A 26,076-nucleotide genomic window follows, 5' to 3' on the forward strand; every position below is an offset into this window, starting at 1 on the left:
TAAAATCGTTCCAGCTCGTTACGATGGTAACATTTTTTTGCAATGTCCAGTTGTTTTTTTGTTTTGCCCCATGCTTATTCTACGCTTCCTATAAAATTAAATTTGTTAATATAGTTTTTAAACTATCTTTTACTTAGAAAAGGGCAAACAAATGCGTTTTTCTTACATTTTATTGTTTCCCATGCTGTGTCTTCGAATTTGCGCAACACAATCCTTCGCGGATGCTAAAGAGAAAAAATCTCTCCTGGATCGAGTACTGACCCATCGAGTATAACTCCTGCCGCAACCACTCGTCGATTACCAAAACAGGGGTGAACATTAAAAAATGTATAAAATTAGTTTCGCGTCTTATTAAAATTTGTTCGTTTTTATTTTTTATTTCAAAAATCAGCTGATTACTCTGACAGCGTTCAAAGCCACCGTTTGGTCATTAGTTTACAAAACAGACTTACATTAGGTCAACACGTTTATGTGAAGCAACAGTAAATTTGTCCTGATAAGGGTTACGATTAAAAAAGGGGAATCTTAAATTCATTCATTTGGTTATTATCTTCACAGCAGTACCATTGCAGGGGTTCGTTAAGAACTTTTTGCCTACCATCTTCTTTCCAGGATTCAAAAAAATCGGCTTACTGCAAAACTTGCCTGCGACGTTTGAATCTCTCAACTGTTTCGTGCTTTCGTGTTAACGTTACTATGATAAGTGGATTGGAATTTTCACATATAAATTGACCAACACGATTTTGAGCATTTATTTGCGGCTTAATAAAGATGGGTGCCGATGTAAAGCAAATGGAACTTGCGCTAAGCAATAGATCGTCCTAAGTAACGGTAACGCGTCGCTTAATGGCAAATGGCACTCAACATCAAATGTCAATTACATTTACATTTTCTAATGGTGCCGCTCTGGTAAAATATGCAAGTTTGGGAGTTTATTGAAGAATTTTTGTAATTTTTTATATTTAAAAATACGTGCAAAATTTCTTAAATATAATTTATTTAGAATATTTGTAGTGTTTTTGCTTTCTAATAATACTATTACAATAGTTTTGAGGTTTTAACACCGTATTTTAATTAACTTGTTTGATGTGAATAAAATGTGTTTTTTCGGGTTAGAAGCAGTGAATTTGTTTGTAAGTAGTTGTACTCGTAATCATTTAACGAGCTAGAACTACTCATTCTCTCGTGATTCGCCATTGTTGTCAGCTCAAAACTTGAAATCATGGGACGCTCTCTGGGAAATGAGTTTCTTACAGTACTACCTTCGGTCAACATAGCGTTGGCAAGGACTTTTAGGTGGGGTTGGCGTAAAAACGTTCTCTACGACACTTTATTTATTTTGGAATGGTGTCAGTACCCAAAAGCCAGACAAAAAGGTATTTTATAAAAGGACTAGGTTCTCAGGTGTCAGAATGTGAGTTCAGATACCATTGATGTAAACTCTAATAAAACCCCTTCGAAAGTTTTGATGCGTGAGGTTGTAATGCTGGCTGATGATTTTCAACAGCCAATCTTAAAAAATTAATTTACGAGATCCAGCATTCTGTTATTTAAATACTTGGTTTGAGGCCGTTTGGAAGCTAGAACAACTTTTGTGAGTTAACTTTAAAAGTGTCGTCTGTAGGTTTGCCAAATTCTTTGGCTTTAAAAATTAAAATTTTAGTTGACATTTTTTAATATAATAAATATTAAGGAATTTTATGGATTTTTTTTAGTTTTTGATAACTCTCTGCATTTAATTTTTGCGTAAAAAATCCGTGAAATTGAGAAGTTTTGAAACAAACGGTTTTGATAATACAGTCAGTACCCTTGAAATTTGAGGTCGTCGGATTTTATTTATTTATTTTTTTTATGTTGCAAAATTCGCATGCAGCGGATGCGTAAAATATAATAACGTTTACTTCAAAATAATAATGTATATACATGAATTTGTGAATGTACGTCATATTATTTTTTTATTAATTACAGTGTAACTCTATGGAATGACGTTGCAAACCCTGGATCTAAATAATCAATTGATTGGTTCAACATTTGTTTTGCCAATCACATAATAAGAATTCCTCATTATACGTCAAAATGTGACAAAATATGTGCAAGGTTTTCTTTTCAGCGAAAATCAACATAAGAATAACAACATAATTGATCTCTTCATAATATATTGTTCTCATAATTCACCATCGTATTACTGTTTTATCTCCGTAATAATATGTGCATATTTAATATTCTTCATAGTCAGCTTTTTATTCATGCTTTATCAGTAGTCATATTCGTTGTCCTACAGAAAAGGAAAAAAAGTTATTGGGGCTAATTCGTGCTAATTCTTGCCAACTTACTTTTAATATTTCTTTTGATGACGTCCGGAATTTCGTTTCTTTTTCACTAAAATCTCGCTCTCTGTGCTTCAGACGCTGTCCATAATCAAATTTATGCCCGTGTCGGCTTCCATACTCATTATTATCTCTATCCACGTCAGCATCAGTTCGATCATCCCTTTCCTTTTGTTGTGAATCTGCAACGGGGCCCATTCTGTGGCTGTCGTTTCGGCGTTGGTCATTGAAATTGTTATGAAAACTTCCACGATATGAATTATTTCGTTCACGAAAACTAGTGCTACCGCCAATGAAATATTTTTGAGATCCGCCGATTCCTCGACTATCCCTTTCCCTATCTCGGTCGTCACTTTGACGGCTGTAATGTCTGCTAACGGGTGATGCCATTGTTAAATTATCGTACGGATTTGGCTTTTTTGAAACTTCCTCTTCTTGTTTTTTTTCGTAATGATAAAAATCGTCGAAAATGGACGTAGAGTGTTTATAGCAATGGAGTATTTGAAGAACTTCGATACCTTTAGCATTGGGCACTTCTTGAGTGTCGCGTGAGTTTGTAACAGATTTATTGTCATTATTTTCTAGACGAATATGCCTTAGTTTGGTGTTGGGAACATCTTTAACATAAATCCATTTAACTTTAAATTTTCCTTTCCACTTATCTTGGGACCAGACGCTGGACGTGGAATTGTAATCAACAGCGGTCATCATTTGAGCCATGCCACAAAAATGGCCGGAGCCATTTACAGAAAAGAAGAGAAGTATTTCTCCACCCTCCTTTTGTCGTTCTTTAAAAGCGTCATCTAGTCTCTTGTTGCCATGATCAGTTGAGCACCAAATCTCATATTTAATGCTCCGATGAATATCATCTTCCGAATACGATTTAATAACAAAAAATCTGTAAAAATATTGTATGGACGCGTTTAAATTAATTACTTAATTTTACTCATACTGCAAACTTGACATACCTTGCTGAAGTTGCAATATTCAAGTCGATTTCCAAAGGATTGTAGTTATTTTTGTCATGCAATTTTTCTAGCACTGCGTTCGATGCTTCCGGAGTAAGTTCTTCAACGTTTAAACTTTGTTCCAACCGAGGTTCGTCGACATCATGAGCTGCAGATTCTGGTTCCAAACGCGTATAAGTATTTCTACGTTCAGTGAATCGGGCTTGATGACCACTATTTCCAATTATGTTATCAGAACGTCTTTGACCTGCACTTGCACTTCCAGGTCCACGACTACTTTGGTCAAGAGGTTGGACGGACCAACTCTTACGTGAATTATTAGTTGGCGAAGTTCGGGCACGCCCATAATTACTGTTATTATAATTCGCCTTATTTTCTTCGCGAACATATTGACTTCCTTTATAACTTCTATCTGTGTGCACCTCAATTTCATAATCACATCCGATTCCGACCGTATAATTAGGATCAGTTTCTGCAAATGATGTATCAGTTGACGCAGGAGGCGATGGTGCAGGCGGAGGATTGTTATTTGGCAACTCCCATGTATTTACATCCAGGTTATGCTTCCCTGGCACCATTGGTGGCGGAGGCATACCCGGACCTTTCTTTTTATGACTTAATGTTGAAAGATTAGTCTAAAATCATATTTTCGTTAATAAGCAATAAAAATAAAGTTATTTAATTTATAAACTATTCACTACCCTTGAAGTCAACTTTGCTGGTTGCGAAGCAATTGATGCCCAAGTCGTTTTTTTGGGCACAGAAGTAGGGGGTGGCACAATTGTTTTCTTTTCCTCTGTTGGTATATTTATAATTGCCTTGCTATCAAATTTACTCGACGCGTACATATTTTCCGTTCTGATCGACTAAGAAAAAAGATCGTTTTATACAAATGAGGCATTTATTTTATAAAAGATTTCACTTACTCTGTTAATATTTGAAGAATTGTCGGTTACATGTTTCCCTTTTTTTTGGTTACCCCATGGGTTCGATTGGAAGTCATCTTTCTTCGTATTGCTATATGTTGCTGGTTTTCCATGCTTTTTACTCGAGTCTAAAGAAAGTAATTCATATTTTTAAATAAATAATGAGAATAATTTGATGGAAAAGGTAATGTAAAGAAATCTTAATTTTATGAGCCTTTTTGGTATTGCATAGATTGTTATCGACGGTCGCAGTAGGCGAATGGGTCGGTGCGTAACTACCATTCGATGGTGTTTGGTTTCGAAAACCGCTATAGTAAAATGAGAGTTTCGAATAGCGGATAGAATGCTTTTTCTAATAGCAGTTGCCCCTCGGCAGGCAATGGTAAACCTATTTCGGAGGCGGCGTGAAACTGGGACCTACAGTGAAAACAATTATGGGACAACACCAAAACGCACATCACAAATCAGAAGAGCTCGGCCAAATAACCGACAATTTTGCAAGGATTGCACAAGCCACAACAATTAACAATAAACAGTAAATATTGTGAAAATCAATTGAGGGGAAAATTATCACTCTAGCTAATGCGAGTAAGCATGAACGCAAAAATGTCGAATTCCATATACTTATGAAGCGCTATTCTCAGCAAGAGCGTGGAATAATTATGTTGATTTGTTTTACACAAAAATCGGTTGGTGGTGTTAACGCAGCGAGATATGGACGTCGTATCGCGCTAACTGGGCAAACGCTCTGGCGCTTAGCTGCCGGACTCGAACAGACTCGCTATCGTAGCGGTAGTTCGAGCGAGAGTATTACGGTGGTGGCTGCCGATATCGTTGAGATAGAAGAAACATCAATCAGGGCCACGCAGTTGAGCATCAGTAGACGGTCCCCACAACAAGTTTTAGTGAAATATTTACAAATACTCGCATACAAAGTTCAAACAGTGCATCAGTTAATGCCTGCTGCCACTGCTGTCAGTGCTTGTAAATTACTGGGTTTGACAGCCCTGAATCTCAACAACAAAGAGGACGATTTTTGTAGAAAATTATCATGAGGCACGAGACGCATTTAAACTTAAGCGGTTACATGAATAAGGCCTACTTGAAGTCGCAGTTTTCTGTTAACAAGCCTCCGACAATTGCAGAATATTCGATAGGAATGCGAACAGTTATCACCGGAAATTTTGTAATAAAACTGGCACAAATGTGTATCAAGACTGATGACAGCCACTTGTCGAATTTCATCCTTTCCACTTAACAGAAAAATAGTAAAAATCCAAATAAAGATGCCCACTACTTAAAGTAATTTTTTTATTTACTTAGTAAAATTAAAATAAAAACAAAATTGATTCATTTTTGAGCACCTTATACTTAATATACATACAAAACTTAGCGTACAATTTGATAACAGATAGAAATTATAACCGTAGAAAGTATAGCAAATTTCGAGGGCCACCAGTTTTTCTCATCAGTCGTTTTTCTAGATTGCAATGGACTCGCTTTTTCTAATAGCGGTCGCCCTTCGGCAGGCAATGTGTATTTCTGCCATGAAAAAGCTCCTCATAAAAATATCTGCCGTTCGGAATCGGCTTGAAACGGTAGGTCCCTCCATTTGTGGAACAACATCAAGATGCACACCACAAATAGGAGGAGCAGCTCGGCCAAACACCCAAAAAGGGTGTACGCGCCAATTATATATATATATAATGGACTCGCCCCTGTGATCCTCTGTGTTTAGCGTTAGGGTGTGAGTGAGTATCATTCATACTTACGCATAACGTCAAACTCATTGTAAGCCTCTTGTTTATAAATATTATAAAGGGCCCGCCATATAACTTTACGGAATTAAAAATGCTATAAAAAAGAAACTACTCAATATTTTTCCAAACGGTTTTTTTTATTTTGATGTACAATCCTTCCTGTTAATGATGGAACACAACTTCATTCATATGGCCTTTGTACGGCATCATACCAAGGTCTTTACGCAAAATTCGTCTCAATGATGTCTCCGAAATGTCCAATTGTTGAAATCGACGGTGAACTGATGTTCCTGGTGATTCACGAACACTCTCGGCCACAGCAGCAATATTTTCGGGTGTACGCACGGTTTTTGGTCGGTCACGCGTTGGTTTGTCAATAAGCAATCGAGTTTCTCTTACTTTTTTCGCAAAGTAACGCACATACGCTTCATTCGGTGCTTTTCTTCTTCCCATTGCCGTACGTAATTTTCGTACACATTCTGCAACATTACCATGATTTTCAAAGTAATGTCGCAATATTTCCCAGCGTTCTTTGAGCGTATACACAACCATTTTCGTTCAGCGGAAGAATAAAACTAATTTTCTGTCAAATCAGATGACAGCTAAGTGTTACCATTCTTCAAATAATACCTAGTTCAAATCCGTAACGATAGATGGCGGGCCCTGTATATTCCATTGAATGGGAGATACAATTTACAATAAAAAAATGCATTCGAACCTTTTAAAGCTTATTGTTTTTAGTTTACTGGGGCGGCAGCCCTTGGTCGGGAAAATCCCCGAGTCATTCCGGTAGCGTATAACCGGCTGCCATGGGAATATCCGGTAAAGCATATTCAGAGATAGCGTCGGAATTCTGATAGTCAAAATAAACAAAACTACCACCAAAGCAAAAGAATTTACATATATTCAAGATGAGAATTCTGTTATTAATCAATTGCTGCAAAGCACAAAGATTGTGAAGAAGCCATGATGAAGTATGCACACCGAAAATTTGAATTTGATTGCCTCCACTTTAGCAAAGCTCGCCAATTTTTGTTTTAGTTTTAATTTTCAACGAAGAAAAATACGCAGAACAATTTGTTACGAATTGAGAGATGATTTTGAGAATCGATATTTTGGGCATTACACTTGAACACGCAATTAATGCTGACGCTGGAAAACGATCGGTAGGTATTTATTGTGAGAATGCTGGAAAAATTCATGAGATGCAAATAAAACGGTTGGTATTTCGACTCAACAGAGAATAGACGTTGAAAAATTTCATCCTACCTAATAACGCTTATCCGTGTCGATGAGAAAATGTATACTACAGACAAATCAGTCCTAATAAAGCTTTTGGAAAGCAAAATTACGCCAACGCTGATTCTTTGGTTTAAAGAATAGAAACATATTCATAACATATTTAATATTGTAGTGTACAATGCAATGCAAGTGTAATTGATATTTTCCATCGTCAATTAAAACATATTGAGAGGTCTCGCAGACACGAATACTTAACGACGGAATGCATTAGGTGCGCAACTAAGTTCTCGTTGTTTTTTGATGAAAATACAATTTTATTCTGAAAAAAAAAAAATGGTTACAAGTGAATCATTGAAAGTATGGCCCATCGCTGGCTACTACTTTTTCCCGGGCAACTCCTAATACTGAAACAAGCTCTTCTTGCGTTTGACACGGATCCTCGTTGAGAAATGCCTCCAATTCAGCGTCTGCGAAGATTTTTGGTCTTGCTTTACGCGGACGGTCGTCCACATTAAAATCATTATCTTTGAAGCGATGGAACCAATCTCGGCACATTGTTTCACTTAAACCAGCATCTCCATAAACTTTTTGCAGCTCTCGATGCGCTTCAGCCCCCGTTTTTTTTTTAATGAAAGAGGAAAATCCTTCCCGCAAATGAACTTAGTTGCGCACCTAATACTTTATTATTGTTGATCAAATTCAAACCGAAGGCGTGGAATTTTCGAGGGATCTAAACAAGGGCATGAAGAAGCTAACGCAAAAATCATCTACCACATCTGCAAGCTAGCAACATGAACCACTTGGAAAAAGCGAGTTACACATTTGAATGCAAACAGGCAACGATAATAATGTACATAAAATTAACACCACGAAATTGCACTCAGTTCGCAAGGGCAAAAGCCGCTCAAACTAATGCTAAAGTTCAAAGATGAAGGAAGTAAAAGTTGCAAGGTTGAATTTGTTTTTAAGGGTCTGTCAGAATTCAGATGGCAATAAAAATTTGTACATGAAATGGATAAAGTTTTACGCAACATACTTCGAGCCCTGCCAAAGTGTAAAATATGTATGTTTAGCGACATGCGCAGATGAAATACTCCACCTGTTTCCTACCAGAAGGACATGGCTGAATTAAAAATTATGATAAATTGGACTTTTGCTAGTTAACGCATGAGCAACTAAAGTAAGTCATTTCCGAAAGTAAACAATAATATGTGAATTTAAATATATTTACATGTTTAAATAATGCTCTCATGGAAATAATTCATTACGAATTTAATTTTCAGAGGAAAAATATGACGACAGAGACAGATTCAGAACGAATCGAGCAAATATTTTTATTAATATTAAAATAGAAAAATAAACATGTAATAGATATCTAAAATTATTTCATTAATATAAATATGTATCAAAAACATCTCTTTCCTACTCACTCGCTCGTGCACGTAAGCACCAACATCTGCTCAAGAAGCGCTAACGGGATGCGGGATGAAAAATTTCGAATTTTCAATTTTTGTTTTTTTGCACTTTGTTTTGAAAGCTGCTGTAGTAGTAAATCATTTTGAAGAGATATCTGAAGAGTATTTGTTCAGTGGAATAAAGGCATTATATTAACCCTTCGTTGGGTACCCGGGCCTGGCAAAAGTTTTTCGACTTTGGACGTGAATTTCCAAGTAGCTAAAACTGAACTTTCTATTAATTTATGGATATAACCTTTTGATCCTCGAACAGGACGAAAAAAGGTCAGACCTGGGTGCCCAACCAAATGTTTTAAAGAGGGTGACCAACGGAAGGTTAATGTAATCCTCACATACTACAAGTAGGCTCTTTGACAGTTTTAACATCCAAAAACAATTTTTTCGAGTTGCTTTAGGCTATTAGTTCCTACTCGGCTCGCTTTGACCATGAATTATAGAAAAATTTGCTTCTAATAGCGGTCCCAGCGTTGATTTTAACACCGGCAGTGTATTTCTGCAATTAGACGGCATATGTAGATAACTGTAGACGTCTCCAGTTGTAGGAAAACAACAAGACCGCAAAACACAGAGGGAGGGAAAGATCCGCCAAATACCTCACAAAGGATTTGCGCGACAATAAACAAACCAAATTGCTTACAGAAAATATAAACAAATTTCGTCAACAGTAATGTTTTTATTTCCGTTACAACTGAAGCAGTTTTAAAGAAACCTGGTTTTAATGTATCCAAAGACATAATTCGAGGAGCACGTGCTCAAATTCCAGAGCACATTGAAAAAACTACTAAAACTCATTATGACACATTGAAAAGAAAAAAAAAACGTATACTAAGGCAAATTCTGAAGGAAAAGGGGTTAATATTGACGGATAACTCTTTTTTTAATAGGTGCGTACTACGATTTTGGTGTACAACTGATAATCGACAACTTCAACGAACTGTTAAGGTTCACGTTCTACCTTAGGAGCCATCCAAGATGTAATAGCTAGCGTAGAACATGCCCAGGCAGGTAATCGATACTCCAAACGCTTAGTATTACTAGCCACACAGGATATTAGAAATGCTTTCAACAGTTTCAGTTGGGACGACGTAATTGAAGCTTTTAAGGTAAAATTCAAGATCCCGAATAATCTATTGAAGATTATTCGTAGCTATCTAAGCAATCGCGTGCTCTTATACGAAACGCGAGAAGGGTGTAAGACTAATCAAATAACAGCAGGTGCGGCCCAAGGATCAATACTCGGACCTGAACTTTGGAATATAAGCTACGATGAAATCCTTCGAATAGAAATGCCTGAGGATGTGAATTTAGTGGGATACGCAGATTACATTGCAGCTGTAATAATCGCCCGAAACACTGACGAAGCCAAAAGGAAGTTAAATCAGGTGATAATCCGAGTTCAGACATGGCTAGAAGACCATGAATTAAAGCTGGCCACAGAGAAAACAGAGCTAATCCTTCTAACGAACAGACGTATCCCATTAGAAGTAGGCATACAAGTACTCGATGTCACTTTATCGACAAAAAGAGTGGTCAAGTACTACCTAGGAGTGCAATTAGACACAAGGCTAACTTACTGGGCGCCCATAAACCACGCTGCCACAAGAGTTGCCAAAGTAAGCGGCATGTTAAGTAAGCTCAAACCTGGGAGGCCCAACGCAGAACAAGCGAAAACTTTTAATAGACACGACGAACTCGATTCTCTTATACGGATGCGAAATATGGGCAGATTCGCTAAGGGTGCAATGCCGGAGGAAAACTCTGCAATTTGTGCAACGCACCTGCGCTCTCAGGGTGGCTTCGTCATACAGAACAGTATCTGAAGCAGTGGTGTTAGTTATCAGCGGAACCATCTCTATAGATATTCTAGCACAAGAGCGCAAACGGAGATGGGAGGCAAAAAACACAGGAATCCCAGTACCACGCTTCTCCGATATTAGAGTTCAAACGCTCAAACTTTGGCAGGCAAGATGGAACTCTGAACGGTATGGTGGACAGCGAGACTAATACCCGATCTAAAAAAGTGGGTAGAAAGAAAGCACGGTGAGGTTAACTATTATTATAACGGATATTATCCGAAAAAAGAAGTGCGAAATAGAAAGTTATGCTGAAGAGCATTGAGCATAGGTTTCTCAAAACAGGCGATCCTGGACGCAGGGTGAGTAAGTAAGTGCCCTTCTTAGGACGCCGTCTTGGCCCTCTACCTAGAAGCAATGCGGAAGCAGTCCCGGGGTGGAGGGAAAAATTCAAGAGAAGAGGAGGGAGTAGCGACGGTTACTATATAGTGCGAAGGCATTTTTACCCAACCTCACCGCAAAAAAAAAAAAGGTTCATGTTTGAGGCTGCTTCTCCAAAAAATGATTTGGCCTATTATTTTTGTTTACCAACAGTTTGAATACAGTTCTGATCAATACAATTTACCATAAAGCAGTATTACCGTCAGCTGTTTGGAAGAACTAGCCAACTTGGATTTTACAAGAAGACAACGTTCCCAAGCATCGAGGCCAAAGGTGTGTAGAGTGGAAACAGCAAAATGGGATTGAAATTTTGGATTGGCCTTCACAGTCGTCTGATATCAACCCTATTGAAAATGTTTTGGCAATAGTTAAGCTACAACTCAAACGAAAATAATTTGCAGTCGATTACCTCCACGACTTGAGCAGAAATTACCATTACATAACCATTTTATAATTCATTAACAATATTAAATAAATTAACTTGCTAAAAATGTATTAATGAGCATTAGTAGCCAGGGCTATCAGCTCTTCTTATATGAATATAATGCATCTATTTTTTTCTAATTTTAGATTTTTGATTAAGTTGTTGATTGAATTTATGTTCACGTCATTGGGGAATCTTGAGGAGTAGTCCAATTGTGTTTGAGAAGACAGTTTCAGAAAAAATGTGCTTCAGAGTCAAAACATGTGGACAGAGCGGGCAAGTTGTCGGTGGACTGCCTGTTAGAAGTTGTTGATGGGTGCAAAGAGTGTGACATAGGCGGAGTCTTATAAGGTTTGAATATGATTTTTTTAAACATTTATTGGATAAGTAGGCGACGTGAGTTCTCGATTTTTGGTTGTGTAATGGTGGTTGAAATTAAACCAATTCTGTACTCTTACGTTTTGGATGTGGTTTAGTATAAATCGCCTGACATCTACTTTTTCGACTGTGTTCTTTGTTGTTACAGGTGTTGAGCTAGTCGATTTTGCGACACGATCTGCTGCTTCGTTGCCATGATACCAATGTGTCCAGGTATCCATAGCAATTTAATCTTTTGATCGTTTTCGATAAGCTTATCTGTAATTGAATTGACTGTAATCGAGGTATAGGTTGGATTTTAGATTGCTTTCAGGACCGACAAGCTGTCGGTACATATGAGGACTTTGGGAGCGTGAACATATATGTGTTACATATACATTTGATATATGTTAAAAAATTAATTACAAAACTACATATAACGGGTGTTTCTTTTAAAGCATGAGAACTTAAAATAATAATATAAAACAGAAATATTGTAGAAATTATTTTTTTTTTGTTAAAATCTGGTAGATAATTCATGGCATTTATTTTTTGATTACGATATCTGGCATGTGTATTTAATTCTTATTCGCGCTGTGTGGCAAGTTGCAAAGTCTTGTTGGAAACAAATTTCGTCGATGTTTAGCTGATTAAACAAACGCTGATGAAGTCAGTAAAAGTACGTTCACATATGCATTAATTACCAATAAATCCACAAAATTAATCTACCCGTTTTTCTTCATAGAAATTATTTTGGTGGAATATTTCGGCGTTTTTGATTTGTTTAATTATTATTAACGATATGAACAAAAGACAAAGAGAAGAAATAGCTTATTTAATTGCGCAATTGGCTGCTAATAATAAACAGTTTACAACGACGGTTACTGAGGTTTCAAAAAATTATGGCAGCAATACGCATACGAAATTCGATATTACATTTTACAATAAGTAATAAGGGGGCACACGTTTAAGGACAAACGCTTTTTTCTGTTATATGAATGCATACTTAATAATACCTAACAAACATTTTATTAGAATTATGTCTACAAATCTGTTTTCTTTGCTGAATCAATTTTATTTAGTGTTTACCTTGTCGTTTTTCTTTACACGTGTAAAAATAATGATCTATTACACAGAAAACACAGGGTTATATGTCAAAAAGTATGGTTAGTACCTAGGATTATTTTAAAACCTCAGGTTTTGGGGGAGAAATTTTGTATGGGAAATCTCGCTTTTTAATTACGGATTGGGAGTTAAGCACGAAAAAGTAGATCATCTACTTATATGTGAACGTATTATAACTAAGCTTTTCAGTTATCAAAAAATATCTTCGCATAAATAAATATAATGGCAAAGCAATAACAATTATATTTGCTTTAATTGCCTTTTATTATTTTTATTAAAAGTGCATATATTTTATTTATATAGAAGCTGTAAGATTATCAGTAAATATTTAGATAGTTCTCATAAGATGAAATAAAAAAGGTACCGTCTTGGCTGAGTTCTCTTTAATACGAAAAGTGCCTTTTCCCTTTATACTGGCAAGCTAAACTCACTTGGAATAACTTATCAACTTTGGATTGTACCGGGTCACATTGGGATTGAAGCATATAAGATTGCCGACAAATTCACAAATAATGGAGCAACAACTCCCCTTCTGGCACAGAGCCCTAAACTACTACCTGAATGAACTGGGGATCAATTCATGAAATCTGCGAATTCTGAAAAAAGTTGTTAATGTCGCAGTGCTCCATCCCAAACTACCAACCTCTCCATTTCAGATATTCAAAATGAGTTATTGCGGGATAAAATTCAAAAATATGTGTTCGATAACACGAAGACTGCTGGAGATTAGGTTGTGAACGATATTTCAGAAAGGGAAATTTAATTAACTAACATAGTGGCATTAGGTCTCGACACAACTAAGGAGTCGAACCACCACCTATTGCGAACGAACAGCTTCAGCTGCCTCGTGAAATCAAGCTTTCTTTGGCACAATTACATTCCCGATATTAAAGCAGGTTAAACTCTATTTAGGATCGACCCCGGCATACTCAACATATGTCTGCACCTATTCACGTGCACCATTAACACTACCCTTATAACACCTCTGTGCCCCCAACCCGCCGAAACAGCATGTGACTTCACCAAGAATGGCAGGACTTGCTAAATCCATACACAACAAACAACACTACTAGAAGACATAGAGAGCTCCACTCCCCCACTGGTAGTTCTTGGGTCACAAAATATTTTCGACTTTCAATTTTCTCTCTCAGCAATTTAAACCGAGCCTCATAGTACCCACAATTAAGTCGTCATCTGATAAAAAGGTAGGAAAAATCACATCCGTATCATATCATTTAGTTAATGTTAATCGAAGATCTTATATAAAATCATTTCTAACCGACTACGGTAGCTTGTTAGATAATAAACTCTTGTATGGTATTAAGATGTCAAGTCGACAACTGAGAGCAAAGTCAACAAAAAAAAAACATCTTACAACAATTGCACCAGACTTCCCGGTAAAAGAAAAACTGACCCAATAGAAGATAGACCAAAAGTCGGCCACGCATGATTATAATTAAGATATTTTTAGTGTTGGTTAAACAAATTAAATAGTATTGGGAAATTCTTGTTACAATAATAGAAATTGAATTTTCTTAGTTTTGCTAATTTAATATTTTGAATGCTGTCATATCACTATTGTACACTTTTTTGGCATGGGTTAGTCTGCTAGTCTGCAAAAATTAACTTCAAACTTACCATAGTTGTTTGGTTTTCTTGGTTTTTGGTTGCTCCAGGAAACATTTTGACTCTCTTTTACATTAAATGGCGGAAATTGAAACTGCATTGAGCTGTGGTGGGAGCCTTAAATTTAATAAATATATTATTGCAATAATTGAGACATAATTCATAGCAACGTACATATATTTTCATCGATTGCTGGGGACGATAAGTTTTCATATGAAGCTTCATCGACTTGCTGACTCCATGGGATGTTCCGCTCCTCAACAGTTTTTGCTTTTTTATAAAAACAAGTAAACACGATAAAAGTTAGTCTAAATTAAAAATATAGGCTATCAAGTTTTTTCCTTAAGCTTTTAGTGATACGATTTTACAACATTTTTTTTCAGCAACTGTTACCTGTGTTTCCGGGCACTTTCATCTGAATTAAAAAAATATGCACATTTATTAGATAAAACACTTTTAAATATTAAAATATTAAATCTTTTTTAACTAAACAGTACTAAAAATACCTGATCTGATACGCTTGATGACATTTGCTGTAAATTTTTATATTGAACTTTTCTGCAAAAAAAAAAAAAAGATTTATCGACCGTGTATCGAATATAATTTTTGTTTACCTCTTAAAAAATTATAAATATAAACAAGAAAAGACGTTTGTTAAAATTTAATGCTTGATTGAAGTTTGTAGTCAAATAATATGTGCTTAAAATTGTATATTTTTTATTTAATTCGTCACTTAAAGAAGTTGAGAAGCGAACAAAACCCACACACACACCAACAACGAATACACGATTCGACGCATAGAATTCAGATATGTTTCATTTCCATATACCAGATTTTCCCTTAATTGCCTCACGCATCTCTAACAAAGTTCGTTAAATGAATATGTCAACGGCCTGTACTCCAGTGTTGCTTATCGAATTTATATACTATAGTGTTTTTTACACCGAGATCATGAATTTGTTATTCGTAATTCCATAAGTTCTGTCGTATATTCTAATTTTGTAGAATTTCTGGTTTACCCAGCACATCCGTAGTAAACACGTTTACCAAAATTTTAAGTATGGCTCGAAGTCAATTTGTTGGCCACAAGTTAAAAATAATTAGGAAATAGACTTTGCAATTAATTTGCTACATAACTTGTTCATTTTAAATGTATGAAGGCGAGTTTTTTTACAGAATCGTTTAAACGAAACACATTTTTTTAGTGAATTATAAAATGGAAATTATCGCAATTTTCGAATATAAAATAAAAAATTGCTAGCAAAAACAAAAAATACGTACAACAACAAACAGAGTAAGTTAAAGTAAAATAAAATTAAATATAACGAATAACATTTAATTTAAATTTTATTTAATACTTAAAAAAATAGTTGACAAAACCATGTTAGTAAAATTTACAAATTAAAGAGATTAAGTTTCGAATTCAGTTATCTACGCTCTTAAAACAAGGTATATAATATTTTTATTTACATATATACATATTTACATAAGGCCCACGCCCAGTCTTCAGTAGAATATAATAATAGTAATAATAGTAATTTGGCCACCGTAGCCGAATGGTTGATGCGTGACCACCATTCGGAATTCAGAGAGAACTTATGTTCGAATCTCGATAAAAGACCACAATGAAGAAAAAGTTTTTTTAATAGCGGTCGCTCCTCGGCAGGCAACGGCGAACCTCCGAATATATTTCTGCCATGAAACAGCTCCTTATAAAAATATCTGCTGTTCGGAATCGGCATGAAACTGTAATTCCTACCATTTTTGAAACAACATCAAGACGCACAAATAGGAGGAGGAGCTTGGCCAAACACGAAAAAAGCGTGTATGCGCAAATTGTTATATATAGTAGTAATTGGAACTTACACCCATTGCCGGGGGCTTGGCGGGGCTCCTCTGCCTATTTGTGCTGTGTGTCTTGATCCGTTTCCCCAATTGGCGCTACCTACAGTTTTAAGCCGCCTCCGAAATGTTTTTTATGAGGAACTTTTCAATGGCAGAAATATACTTTCAGGTTTCTATTGCCTTTCAAGAGGCAACCGTTATCAGAGAAACTTTATTAGTTATTTCAGTTTCGTGCCCGATTGATAATCACACGTCAACCCATTCGGATACGGTGGCAGTCGTTACTATAAATTACATAAATATATGATTAATTAATAGCAGAAGCCGAAGAGTAAAGTAGAGGCTTTGTGAAAATTAGAAAATCCAGGCGGCTTACTTTAATTTATTTCGTTTTAATGGAAATAAATTATTATACAATTGTAAATTGGGACTATTTTCCAGCGTCTTATTTTTGGCGGCTCGCCATTTCGTGTATCAACTATTTAGCTGCATAGGGATTAGGGAGTCTCACATTTAATTGGTGGTCAGGAAAACGATTGATTCCAATAAGTGTGATGGGCATACTGACCGCAAGAGGAAGCCTCGTCGACCACTAGACTATGTCAATATTCTTTTCAGCGGTCTCACACGATGTAGATAAAAGAATATCCAACTCTAACTCCCATGTTCTAATACAGGAAGACAACATTCTACGAAGCAATGGGTAATTGGTCGCATCACCACAATCGTCCCGCGCCAAGATGGATTTTCGGAAGGTAAACTCAGAGTCGTGTGTGATTTTCCATTTTCCCGTTGAATGTGTTAAAATTTATTTTAAACGGTTTTAAGAGAAGACGTTTTTTATACAATTTAAGGTCGGAGAAGGGATTGAGCGATTAGCAGGGTCAAATATGTGAAGTATCACAGTGGTAACAAAGTACCTAGCCTTTCTCATATCAAGTTAAGAGTAAATGCTAAGGAATAATATCCCACACGAGGTAACTCTGTCTTTTACAGAACACTGCGTATCTAGATTACGGGCCAATTGTATTCGAACGGAGTCTCCCGTATACCGGTCCAACTCCCTGAATACCGGTGGACTTGCTGCGATATGGTGCTCTACCGTAGACGACCGAACTCCACCCTTTATTATTACTTCTGACCACCGCAAGATCTTATTTAAATTAGTATTATCAAAACACCTGATCCCAATCCCGGGAGGCGACCTCACGCTTGATCAATGGGTGTCTTTGAAAAGGGTCAGAGATGTTCGCGTCAATGCAAAATAAGAAATGGCCAAAATAGAAATGCGTTTGACGGCGCCAAAGAGACCGGTCTTCAATAGACAAAAACCGGCCTTCTGGACAACATCCAAAGTATATCTAAAAGACATTCACTTTGGGTCGTCCATAGCCCCGCCAATTCAAGGGATGATAGAATTCGCCGTGTCGTAAAAGGCTATAAATAAACAAACAAAAGGAATGAGAATTACTTGTTTGTGAAGAGGAAGAGTAGGTGAAAGCAACGGAGACAGTCAAACACAAGAAATTATTTGCACAGACCCACACTTTCTTGCCGCGGTGTCTTCCGCATAAAAACGCAAACACACTGCATTTGGAGGTTATATATTAATTTGTGCTTTACAATTTAACACACGGCACTTCGTTTGCAATGAGTTAAACCTCACAAATCACAATATTACCAAGCCATTCACTGAATTTTCACAAACATGTAATTTTTCCTAATTTTATTTGCTTGTTTTGTATTGCGAACTCAGCTGACGTCACACTTGTTTAAATCGCGAAAAATTAAGTCACTGTTTTTTAATGGCGGCACCTTAGATATTCAATTCGCCTTAATCCAAAACTAATTACCCTAAAAAAAGGCACATTAAACAGATGGAGTTGTAATTCTTATTTTCTATTTATCTGGTAGATATATTTTCAAATTAAGTTATAGTTGCTCTGAACTGACAATCTGTGTTTATAGATTTTGAAATTCTACGGTATGAAAGCAAACTACATTGCTCATGCTATTTTATAATTCTTATAATTAAATCCAACCCACCAGTGTTCGCTACTTTTTTCTTTGCACGCAAACATCTCCGAACCTAAAATAGTTATGATAAATAATAGGAATGAAATAAAATTCATAATAATTTATATTATTTATAAAAAAATTAAATTAGCAAAATAATTATGTTCGCAAAAACCGCTAACTCCTTTGGATCGAAACTTTGTAGACGTTCTGAAATCGCATTACGGAGCCGATGAATACTTACCAGTTAAAAACTCTTCAGTATCCAATCCCTCTACTGTGAAAGTTCTAACTTATTCTAAGTATATCTGTGCTTCACATTTTCTGTATGGGAGCAATCACTCAACTTCAAACTCATAAACCCATTCCCTGCAATCGATAGTTACTCTAGCCACACTATGAAACTTTGCCTGAAATTTAGGGTCTCTCAGTACCAAAACGCCTAAGTTGGTAAAATGTAATAACGAAAAATGATATGAAAATAAACAGAGTAACTTGCAAAAATACTGCGCTCAGGATAGCGACGGAACATTTTCTTGTGTCGCTTGATCATCAACTTCACAGTGAGCAGAGTATGCTCTTCGTCAAAAAGGAGAGGAATCAGTTTATGCCATGATACTACCACAGGAACCACACGAACAGTGTTCTGAAGGAAGCTCAGCTAGCTTCTGGGCACGCTAGAAGCTCTTCTTCAAATCACAAACTCTCACTCTCAGAATATTGTTATCCTGTGATTCCGGTGTTTCTTGGTCGGTGTTATGTTAACGGACCGTGGACTGTCACTCCAGCAGCATTCTTCGTGCATGTATGGGGAACATTTATGCTTCGACAACAACAACGATTGATGACTCCACCGCAATAATAAGGGTTTTGTAAATTGCTACAGTAACAACTCGCGTTATCCTGGCACAGTTACGTTCTGGACACTCTTTTAGGATAAACTCCTTCCTATCTATAACTGTATACATGCAACATAAGGTAACCAGCATGACGCTAACCACCTCTTCATAGTCCCACTTAAATATATTTATTTAACAATTCTCACTGTAATTCCAAATTGAATGAAATTGACTATGACTGATAGCTCTACTACACTCAGCAGAGATCTATAAGCTGCTACAACACATTATTTGAAAATAAGTAAAATTCTCGTACAATATTCTATCTTTTTATTTTCATTTTTTTTAAAGCTCCTTGCTTACGCTCCACTTCGTGGACAATTGTATCTTTAGTAGGAATTTCTAAAATAATTGGAATGGTTTTTACAACATGGGGTATGACTTGTGCCAAATGTGGTATTATACAACTTCCCAAAAAAATTACACCTAAATTTTTGCGGTTGCATAAATAAGAAAAAAAATGTTCCATATCCGGTACCGGTGTATCTTCTTTAACAACCATAAAATTTTTGTCTAATTCTGGACCAGAAACTTCTCCAATGCCTGCCAACAAAAACCCAATTGTCGTTTCCTATGAACAAATATTTCATTGAATAATGAATATTTAAAACTTTATTATATAATATTTCACTTCGCTTACCAAATCAGCCATAATGCCAATAAGCATACGAGAGTCGGTGGTTATGGAGCGTCTAGATGATGAACGATGGGTGGACATGAGGTAACAAAAGGGCTACACAAAATTATAAGATGTTTTAATAAATTCAAATAAATTAATAAAATTTAAATATTTCATTCTGACGCTACCGTTCCGAATGTTGCTCGGTGACCTTGATATAATGTATTTACAAGTTAGAGAAAACACTTAGTTCAGCAATACCTGAGCCCACTGTATCCATGTAATTTGAAATATAATAGGGTGTTAAATTATGCAGTTTTTTGTTAAAGGTAACAAACGTCTGATGTAAACGATCTTTCAACAAAATTAGTCGCCGGGTAACTTTGAGTCGTTCTAATTCTTCGATCAACTCTGGGTTTGCTTAGATTCTGCACTATTTTGAAAGTGAACTTCTTTTGACTTCATTTACGACATTCATTCATTAATATACAATACATATACGAATAGTTGTGCCTAATGTAAATAAGGTAGGCAACTTTTTCACATCCAACTGATCGCCCTGTAAATATTTTTTTTTTAAACACCGATGTATTTGTTAAAATAATCGAATGTATCATTTACAAGGCGCGAAATACACTTGGTTGTCAAACCTACTTTTTTCATTGATTCATGCACTACACCAGCAAGCATCTTTCTTTATTTACGGTTAGCGATGAGTATATTTGCAAATCATTTTGAGAAATTGTAGGCAATTAAACGCCAGAGAGGCTGTTATTAATCTTCAGAATGATGAATTTCTAAAATTCATTTTCTCTTTAAATTTTTGTGGAACGGGTTCATATCCTTCTCGCCTGTTGATCATAAACCTTAAATCTTTTGATAATGGTAGGTGTATCCTAAGGTAGTGCTCCTATTGCTCGATCTATGCGTAAATTCAACTTTATGCGTCATACTATTCACCTTAAATTTTATGTTTGAAGGGCAGCTTTTTTAAAAACTTTTGAGCTTCACTATTTGGTTTTTGAAATTATTATATTATATGTAATTAATTTTAAGTAACTTGTGCTATGAGTAGTAATTTCGTAAGCTAAATAAAAAATGGTCCATGCTATATTTATAAAGCGTAGAAAAGTATGCAAACAAAGAAAATAATTTGATGCCCAGAGCAAGCCATCAAAATGTGTCAAGAAGTGATCGAAATCGATTTGCGAGTAGGATTTCAGTTCCGTTTTCAACTGCGGCGCTGTGGAGAAAATAATGAATCACTTAACGTTAGTTTTGTACTGGGTAAAATATGCGCACCACCTAGCACAGCACGTTTTTTGGAGTAATTCACGCGTTGTTATGGTTACGCTCATCATAAAGGAGATACAAAGCATTCGCAGTCCTTCGAAAAGGTAAAATCCTCGCCTGCATTACGCAAGAGCAATGGCGATGGGTACCAGCTTGTCGAAACCTAACAGATTCTGCAATATGTTCGTTATGCCCACCGAAATTTGACAGAAACAGCCGGTAGATAAAAAGAGTTGAACGTGTAAAACACGATGATTAGCCTGGTGTGAAGCGATCAGCAATCTTATTCCAGTCAAAACACGCTGTGTTAAAATTTTCGAGATAGCCGAATCGTATTATGATTTCAAGAACGGCGACCAGCTTGCAATAACTATCAGCGACAAATATATTTTATTCTTACACTAAAACCTCTTATCAAGAAAAACAACAAGTAGCGGCGTTGAACTGATGAGGGTTATTATATTGAAGCGCAGTCAAAATCCGGTTATAAAGAAAACATAATAGTTATACGCAGAAATACTGTTGATAACGTAGCTAGAGTGTGTAATTGACAAACGATTTATAAAGAATATAAAAAATATTGAATATATTATATTACAATATATGTACCTCCATAAAAAGAATTTTCTTGTGTAACTTTTTTGTATTTTCGCAAAAAACAAGTTTTAGAAGTATCATAAGAACGGTATTTTATAACCTAAAATATAATTGTACATATTTATATTGTAAATGGCTTAAACTTCACCCTAGTTAGTCGATTCTTCTGATATCACTGACTGCCAAACTGAAGAAAAAATTGACTTGATCGTTTATCTCGTATGCTATCATTCTTGAGTGTAAACGCTGTATTAGATAGACATAGTTAACCAGATACACCTGTTTCTATGTATGTACAAGTATAAACAAAAGAATGTCATTTGTTTTGAGTCATCTTTCGGTTTTAAGCTTTACTTTTGGTATAATATCAGTGATTAATACAATAAGCGCACATTAAGCGACGTATCGATCGAATTTAAAATGGATGAGGAAAATATGTGGAAGGATATGTTTGAGAAGCTACAGGTATTAAAAGCTAATCCCCCAACCGAGCACGAAAGCAGGTATGTACAAGAGTGTTCGTCGTAATGACATTTGTAAATATGTGAAAAAGCGCAAAATTTAGATGAATGCTCCATATTTCAGAAATATATTATGTACAGGCTTCCCAGTTCATAAAAAACCACCCTTAGAAATATGCGAAGCTTTTCATTAAACCCATTCGGTAATTGTATGGTGGGCGAAAGGCGAGTGCCAGCTCCTGTTACCTTCTCGGAAAGACTTTCTAATTATCAAGTTTCTCACCTTAGAGTTTACAAACTATCGATAGCGGCTTAAATTAATATCTTTGATGTTTAGAAAGAAAAAAAATCGATAGTATCGTTAAAAATTTTTAGAATTTACTTATTTATTTTTAAATTAGTTCAAAAAAAGGAATGACTTAAAATCTAAACATCACTTATTCTAGTGTGAGTTGCAATTATTTCTTTGGAAAAATAAGACTTGGTTTTCAGGGCAGCATGACTATTACTCTTGATTACATCAGTTTTGCTGAAGTTCCGTGGATGTTGACAGTATACATGTGTTCTTTTTTTTGCTACGAAAATACAGAAATATAATTTATCATTGGCCACGACTGTAATTCGCAATCATATAGTAATTTTCAAATATTTAAAGGGATCTGAATCCTCGAGGGATTTTCGCAAGTCAAAATACTAATCAAGCTGCACGATAGCGTCGTCAATAATTTTCTTCACACAACTCTTCTAAAATTGACAAATGTTACCTACCATTGCTGGAAGATTGTTATTTGAAATTGTATGCATTTTGCCGACCCAAGTGCTTTGCGCCGGTACAAGTTATATGTAACTAATCAAAAAAGCTACTATTGGTAGTGGACAAGAATGATAGCGAAACAGATTACGCCTTCCGAATTCGCCGTGTCGCAAGAGCGGATGAATAAACAAGCAAAAGGAAAGGGAATTACTTGTTTGTGAAGAAGAAGAGTAGGCGAAAGCAGTGGAAACAACCAAACACAAGAACACACACATACTTTCCTGCACGACGTCTTCCGCATAAAAACGCAAACAAACTGCATTTCGAGACTTTATATTAATTTGTGCTTTCACAATTTAACACACGGCGCTTCGTTTTCATTTCTTTAAATTTCACAAAACTACCAAGCCATTCACTGAATTTTCACAAACACGTAATTTTTCCTACTTTTGTTTGTTTTGTTCGTTTGTTTTGTATTGCGAACTGAGCTGACGTCAGACTTGTCAAAATCGCGAAAAATAAAGTAACTGGTTTTTAATGATGCCACCTATGGTACTCACTTCTCCTAGGGTAGTGGATACAAAGTAACCATAGCAATGCGAAAAAGCAAAAAACTCGATACATCGATAGTGTCATCGATAGTTTGCCAGTTATACCTCGCCTCCTGGAGCCATATGGGCAAGGAGGATAGATTAAAAAGTTGGGCTCCAATCCCAGCTTTGTCGTAAACAAATCCCTGTCACATACCTTCTTACGTCAGCCAATCAGCTGATTGCTTCAAAATCGCTGATAGTTAACGGTCTGATGTTGGTCACATCTTCTGAATTCTCTACACTGTGCATATGTGTGCGTTCAGACACGGTAACTTTTGTTGCGGCAACTCGTAACGTTTGTGGAAGAGAGATACCGAGTACCCGCACGTATTACATATTATTTGAAAGTTTCGAAATAATCAACTCGGTTTCAAATATATTTGAAATCTCGGAAATAAGTATACGTAAATTACGGCGGCAGCTGTAGCTCGCCAATAAACACCAAATGATAGTAAAAGTTTTCTACCAGTAGTCGTTCCTCGGCAGGCGATAGCCAATTTCCGAGTGTATTTCTGCCATAAAAAAAAAATCTGATTTATCATCTTCGACATCTGCTTTTAAATCTTGCATTTTGTACTGTACTGTTAGTTTCTATTGCTCTGTTATGCGAGATGTTATTAAAATGTATACTAGTTGTAGTCGGAAGTGCATAGTCCACCATTACGGAAAGCTCCGAAATTTAAGCCAAGATCTTATCGTGACCGTAATTAGTTCTGCCTGTTTTTTTTTTAAGTTTATGTTTTATGGTCACGATGCTAAACATATACGACTATTACATGCAGATCTACTGTATGCAAGTTTAGTATTTAATGCTTTTGATGGCGTGATTGACTTGTATCTATTATAAGTACAGGTGCGAGCCTTTGAACCTTGTCAGACCTCGTAATGTTAACACCCTTCTCAAAGGCGTTCCACTACATTAAAATACCATAATACAGAATTAACCCCACCACTGCTGTATAGGTGGGTCCCCGGTTCCAGTAACCCTTTCTGTTTTTCTAAGGGGCTTTCCCCAAAGGCTATTTCGTTTTTTCTGGATTCACTCCAAGACCTCCCCTGTTACACAAAAGGGATTGAGGGATCTGTGGATAAGCTCACGTCTTCTTCAGGTTGTTATTATAATATCGTCGTATGCAATTATCTTCCTGTTCTTGAAGAATACTCTTGACTGCCAGGTTTCACAGCAGTAGTGAGATTATCCCACTCTGAGGCGTACCCCTGACCGGACATTTTTTAATATATATTTACCTAATCCTACGTTTATTTTCTGCCCGATTAACATACGCCCTATAAACGGGGCGCACTGTTTACTCCTAGCTTCGTGAGCGATGTTGTTATTGCTTCAGGAGGTAAGTCCTTGCATGCATAGTGAAGTGATTTCCAATTGTATCAATCAGTGAGTAAGGTGCTGTTTCCACTAATTTGCCTTTACTGTACGTATCCTGGGAAGGTGAGAGCTTGTTACCGACCTGAAAAACACGGTTTGTAATCACATGCTGGCGTCGCCAACCTCTAAGGTCTCTACTTCGCGTAATGTGCCGACGCCTACTTTAAGCTTCAGAATCGGGATCCTTACGGCTCTTTGAAGTCCACCAGAGCAGTATCACTCCCCTTATTCATCCCAGAACGCCTCTACTCCAATTCCGCTTCAAATCCAGTGTGATGGCCCACCAGCAACTCTTGATCCCCACACTATCTGTGCTGTGTGTCAGGCCAGAGTATCTCGGAATCTGATATCAGTCAAGTACTATTCTGGCAATAGCTGGTGTCACCTTCGGAGGTGTTTTGGTTTAGACACCACTACAGATAGAACAAGTGACTGCGTTGTCCCCTGCTGTAGATCTCTGTATTCGCAATCGCCCCTTTTGGCGCGGCTATTGCCTACCTTCAGGCCACAAGAACAACGGCATGCGCAACAGGTAACGCAGGCAATCTCACGCATCCCTCACACCTCTCGCTTAAATGCGGGTTTTGTTCTGAGGAACTTTAAGATATTACAATTTAACGGACTCTCGAGCACGATTGCTGAGATAGCTGATTTCAGTAACCGGCACGTAATACTAATAGCTGCGGTCCAAAAAAGCAAACCGCACAGTACTTCTTCATTGATTACCAGTCAAGGTTACAAAGTGCATCGCAAGGATCGTGGGCGAGTACAGCGGTGGTGCCTAGCATTTATAGTTCACTATACTGCAATGTGGTCTCATCGACCATTGTCTTCTCGATTGATAGACTTGCCGATTGTATTTCCGCGAATCATCGCTGTCATATTATTTTTTAATAAAGCAACTGTCGCTCATCCCACCCTATTGGATGATGTTCAAGAATCAACTCTCCCGTTGGGACTGAAGATGTGTTCCGTAAATTACTTGTGTGGTTGACACTTGTCAGTAATATTTAAAGATCAAAATTCTAAACAGAGGATGATAAAGCAAGGGTGGCTTCTCTTGTTAACTTCTATATTTAGAAGCTTCCTCAACCACCAGAGTTTCAATTATCTCATACGCTGACGATTGCTCCAACTTTCCCCCACTA

General features: G+C 36.6%; 3 protein-coding genes across 4 annotated transcripts in view; 1 reads left to right on the forward strand and 2 right to left on the reverse strand.

The window, feature by feature from the left end:
* Window positions 1-910: 910 nt before the first annotated feature.
* Window positions 911-15,262, reverse strand: LOC128866751 (YTH domain-containing family protein). Of its 2 annotated transcripts, XM_054107725.1 has the most exons (10): window positions 15,079-15,262; window positions 14,971-15,022; window positions 14,858-14,879; window positions 14,639-14,734; window positions 14,477-14,581; window positions 4,222-4,349; window positions 3,997-4,161; window positions 3,296-3,930; window positions 2,334-3,225; window positions 911-2,275 (listed from the first exon to the last, which is right to left on the reverse strand). In XM_054107725.1, exons 2-10 carry the CDS (start codon window positions 14,992-14,994, stop codon window positions 2,255-2,257), a joined length of 2,088 nt encoding a protein of 695 aa, XP_053963700.1. In that variant the 5' UTR covers window positions 14,995-15,022; window positions 15,079-15,262; the 3' UTR covers window positions 911-2,254. The 2 variants fall into 2 exon arrangements, with proteins under 2 accessions (XP_053963700.1, XP_053963707.1); XM_054107732.1 differs by lacking the exon at window positions 15,079-15,262 and having other exon boundaries at window positions 14,639-14,772.
* A 4,209-nt stretch (window positions 15,263-19,471) lies between these two features.
* LOC128866779 (V-type proton ATPase subunit F-like) lies at window positions 19,472-20,022 on the reverse strand. The gene is made up of 2 exons (XM_054107764.1): window positions 19,865-20,022; window positions 19,472-19,795 (listed from the first exon to the last, which is right to left on the reverse strand). The coding sequence occupies exons 1-2, from the start codon at window positions 19,940-19,942 to the stop codon at window positions 19,487-19,489; spliced, it is 387 nt and encodes a 128-aa protein (XP_053963739.1). The 5' UTR covers window positions 19,943-20,022; the 3' UTR covers window positions 19,472-19,486.
* Window positions 20,023-22,005: 1,983 nt separating this feature from the next.
* The window catches only part of LOC128866768 (protein unc-13 homolog 4B), a 40,070-nt gene continuing 35,999 nt past the window's right edge, over window positions 22,006-26,076 (forward strand). Inside the window, exon 1 of the mRNA XM_054107744.1 lies at window positions 22,006-22,236. Within this exon, the coding sequence (XP_053963719.1) occupies window positions 22,154-22,236 (83 nt within the window). The 5' untranslated portion in view covers window positions 22,006-22,153. The remainder of the gene's footprint in view (window positions 22,237-26,076) is intronic.

Source organism: Anastrepha ludens, chromosome 2, assembly GCF_028408465.1.
Source record: "Anastrepha ludens isolate Willacy chromosome 2, idAnaLude1.1, whole genome shotgun sequence".
In the NCBI taxonomy this organism is placed as follows: domain Eukaryota; kingdom Metazoa; phylum Arthropoda; class Insecta; order Diptera; family Tephritidae; genus Anastrepha; species Anastrepha ludens.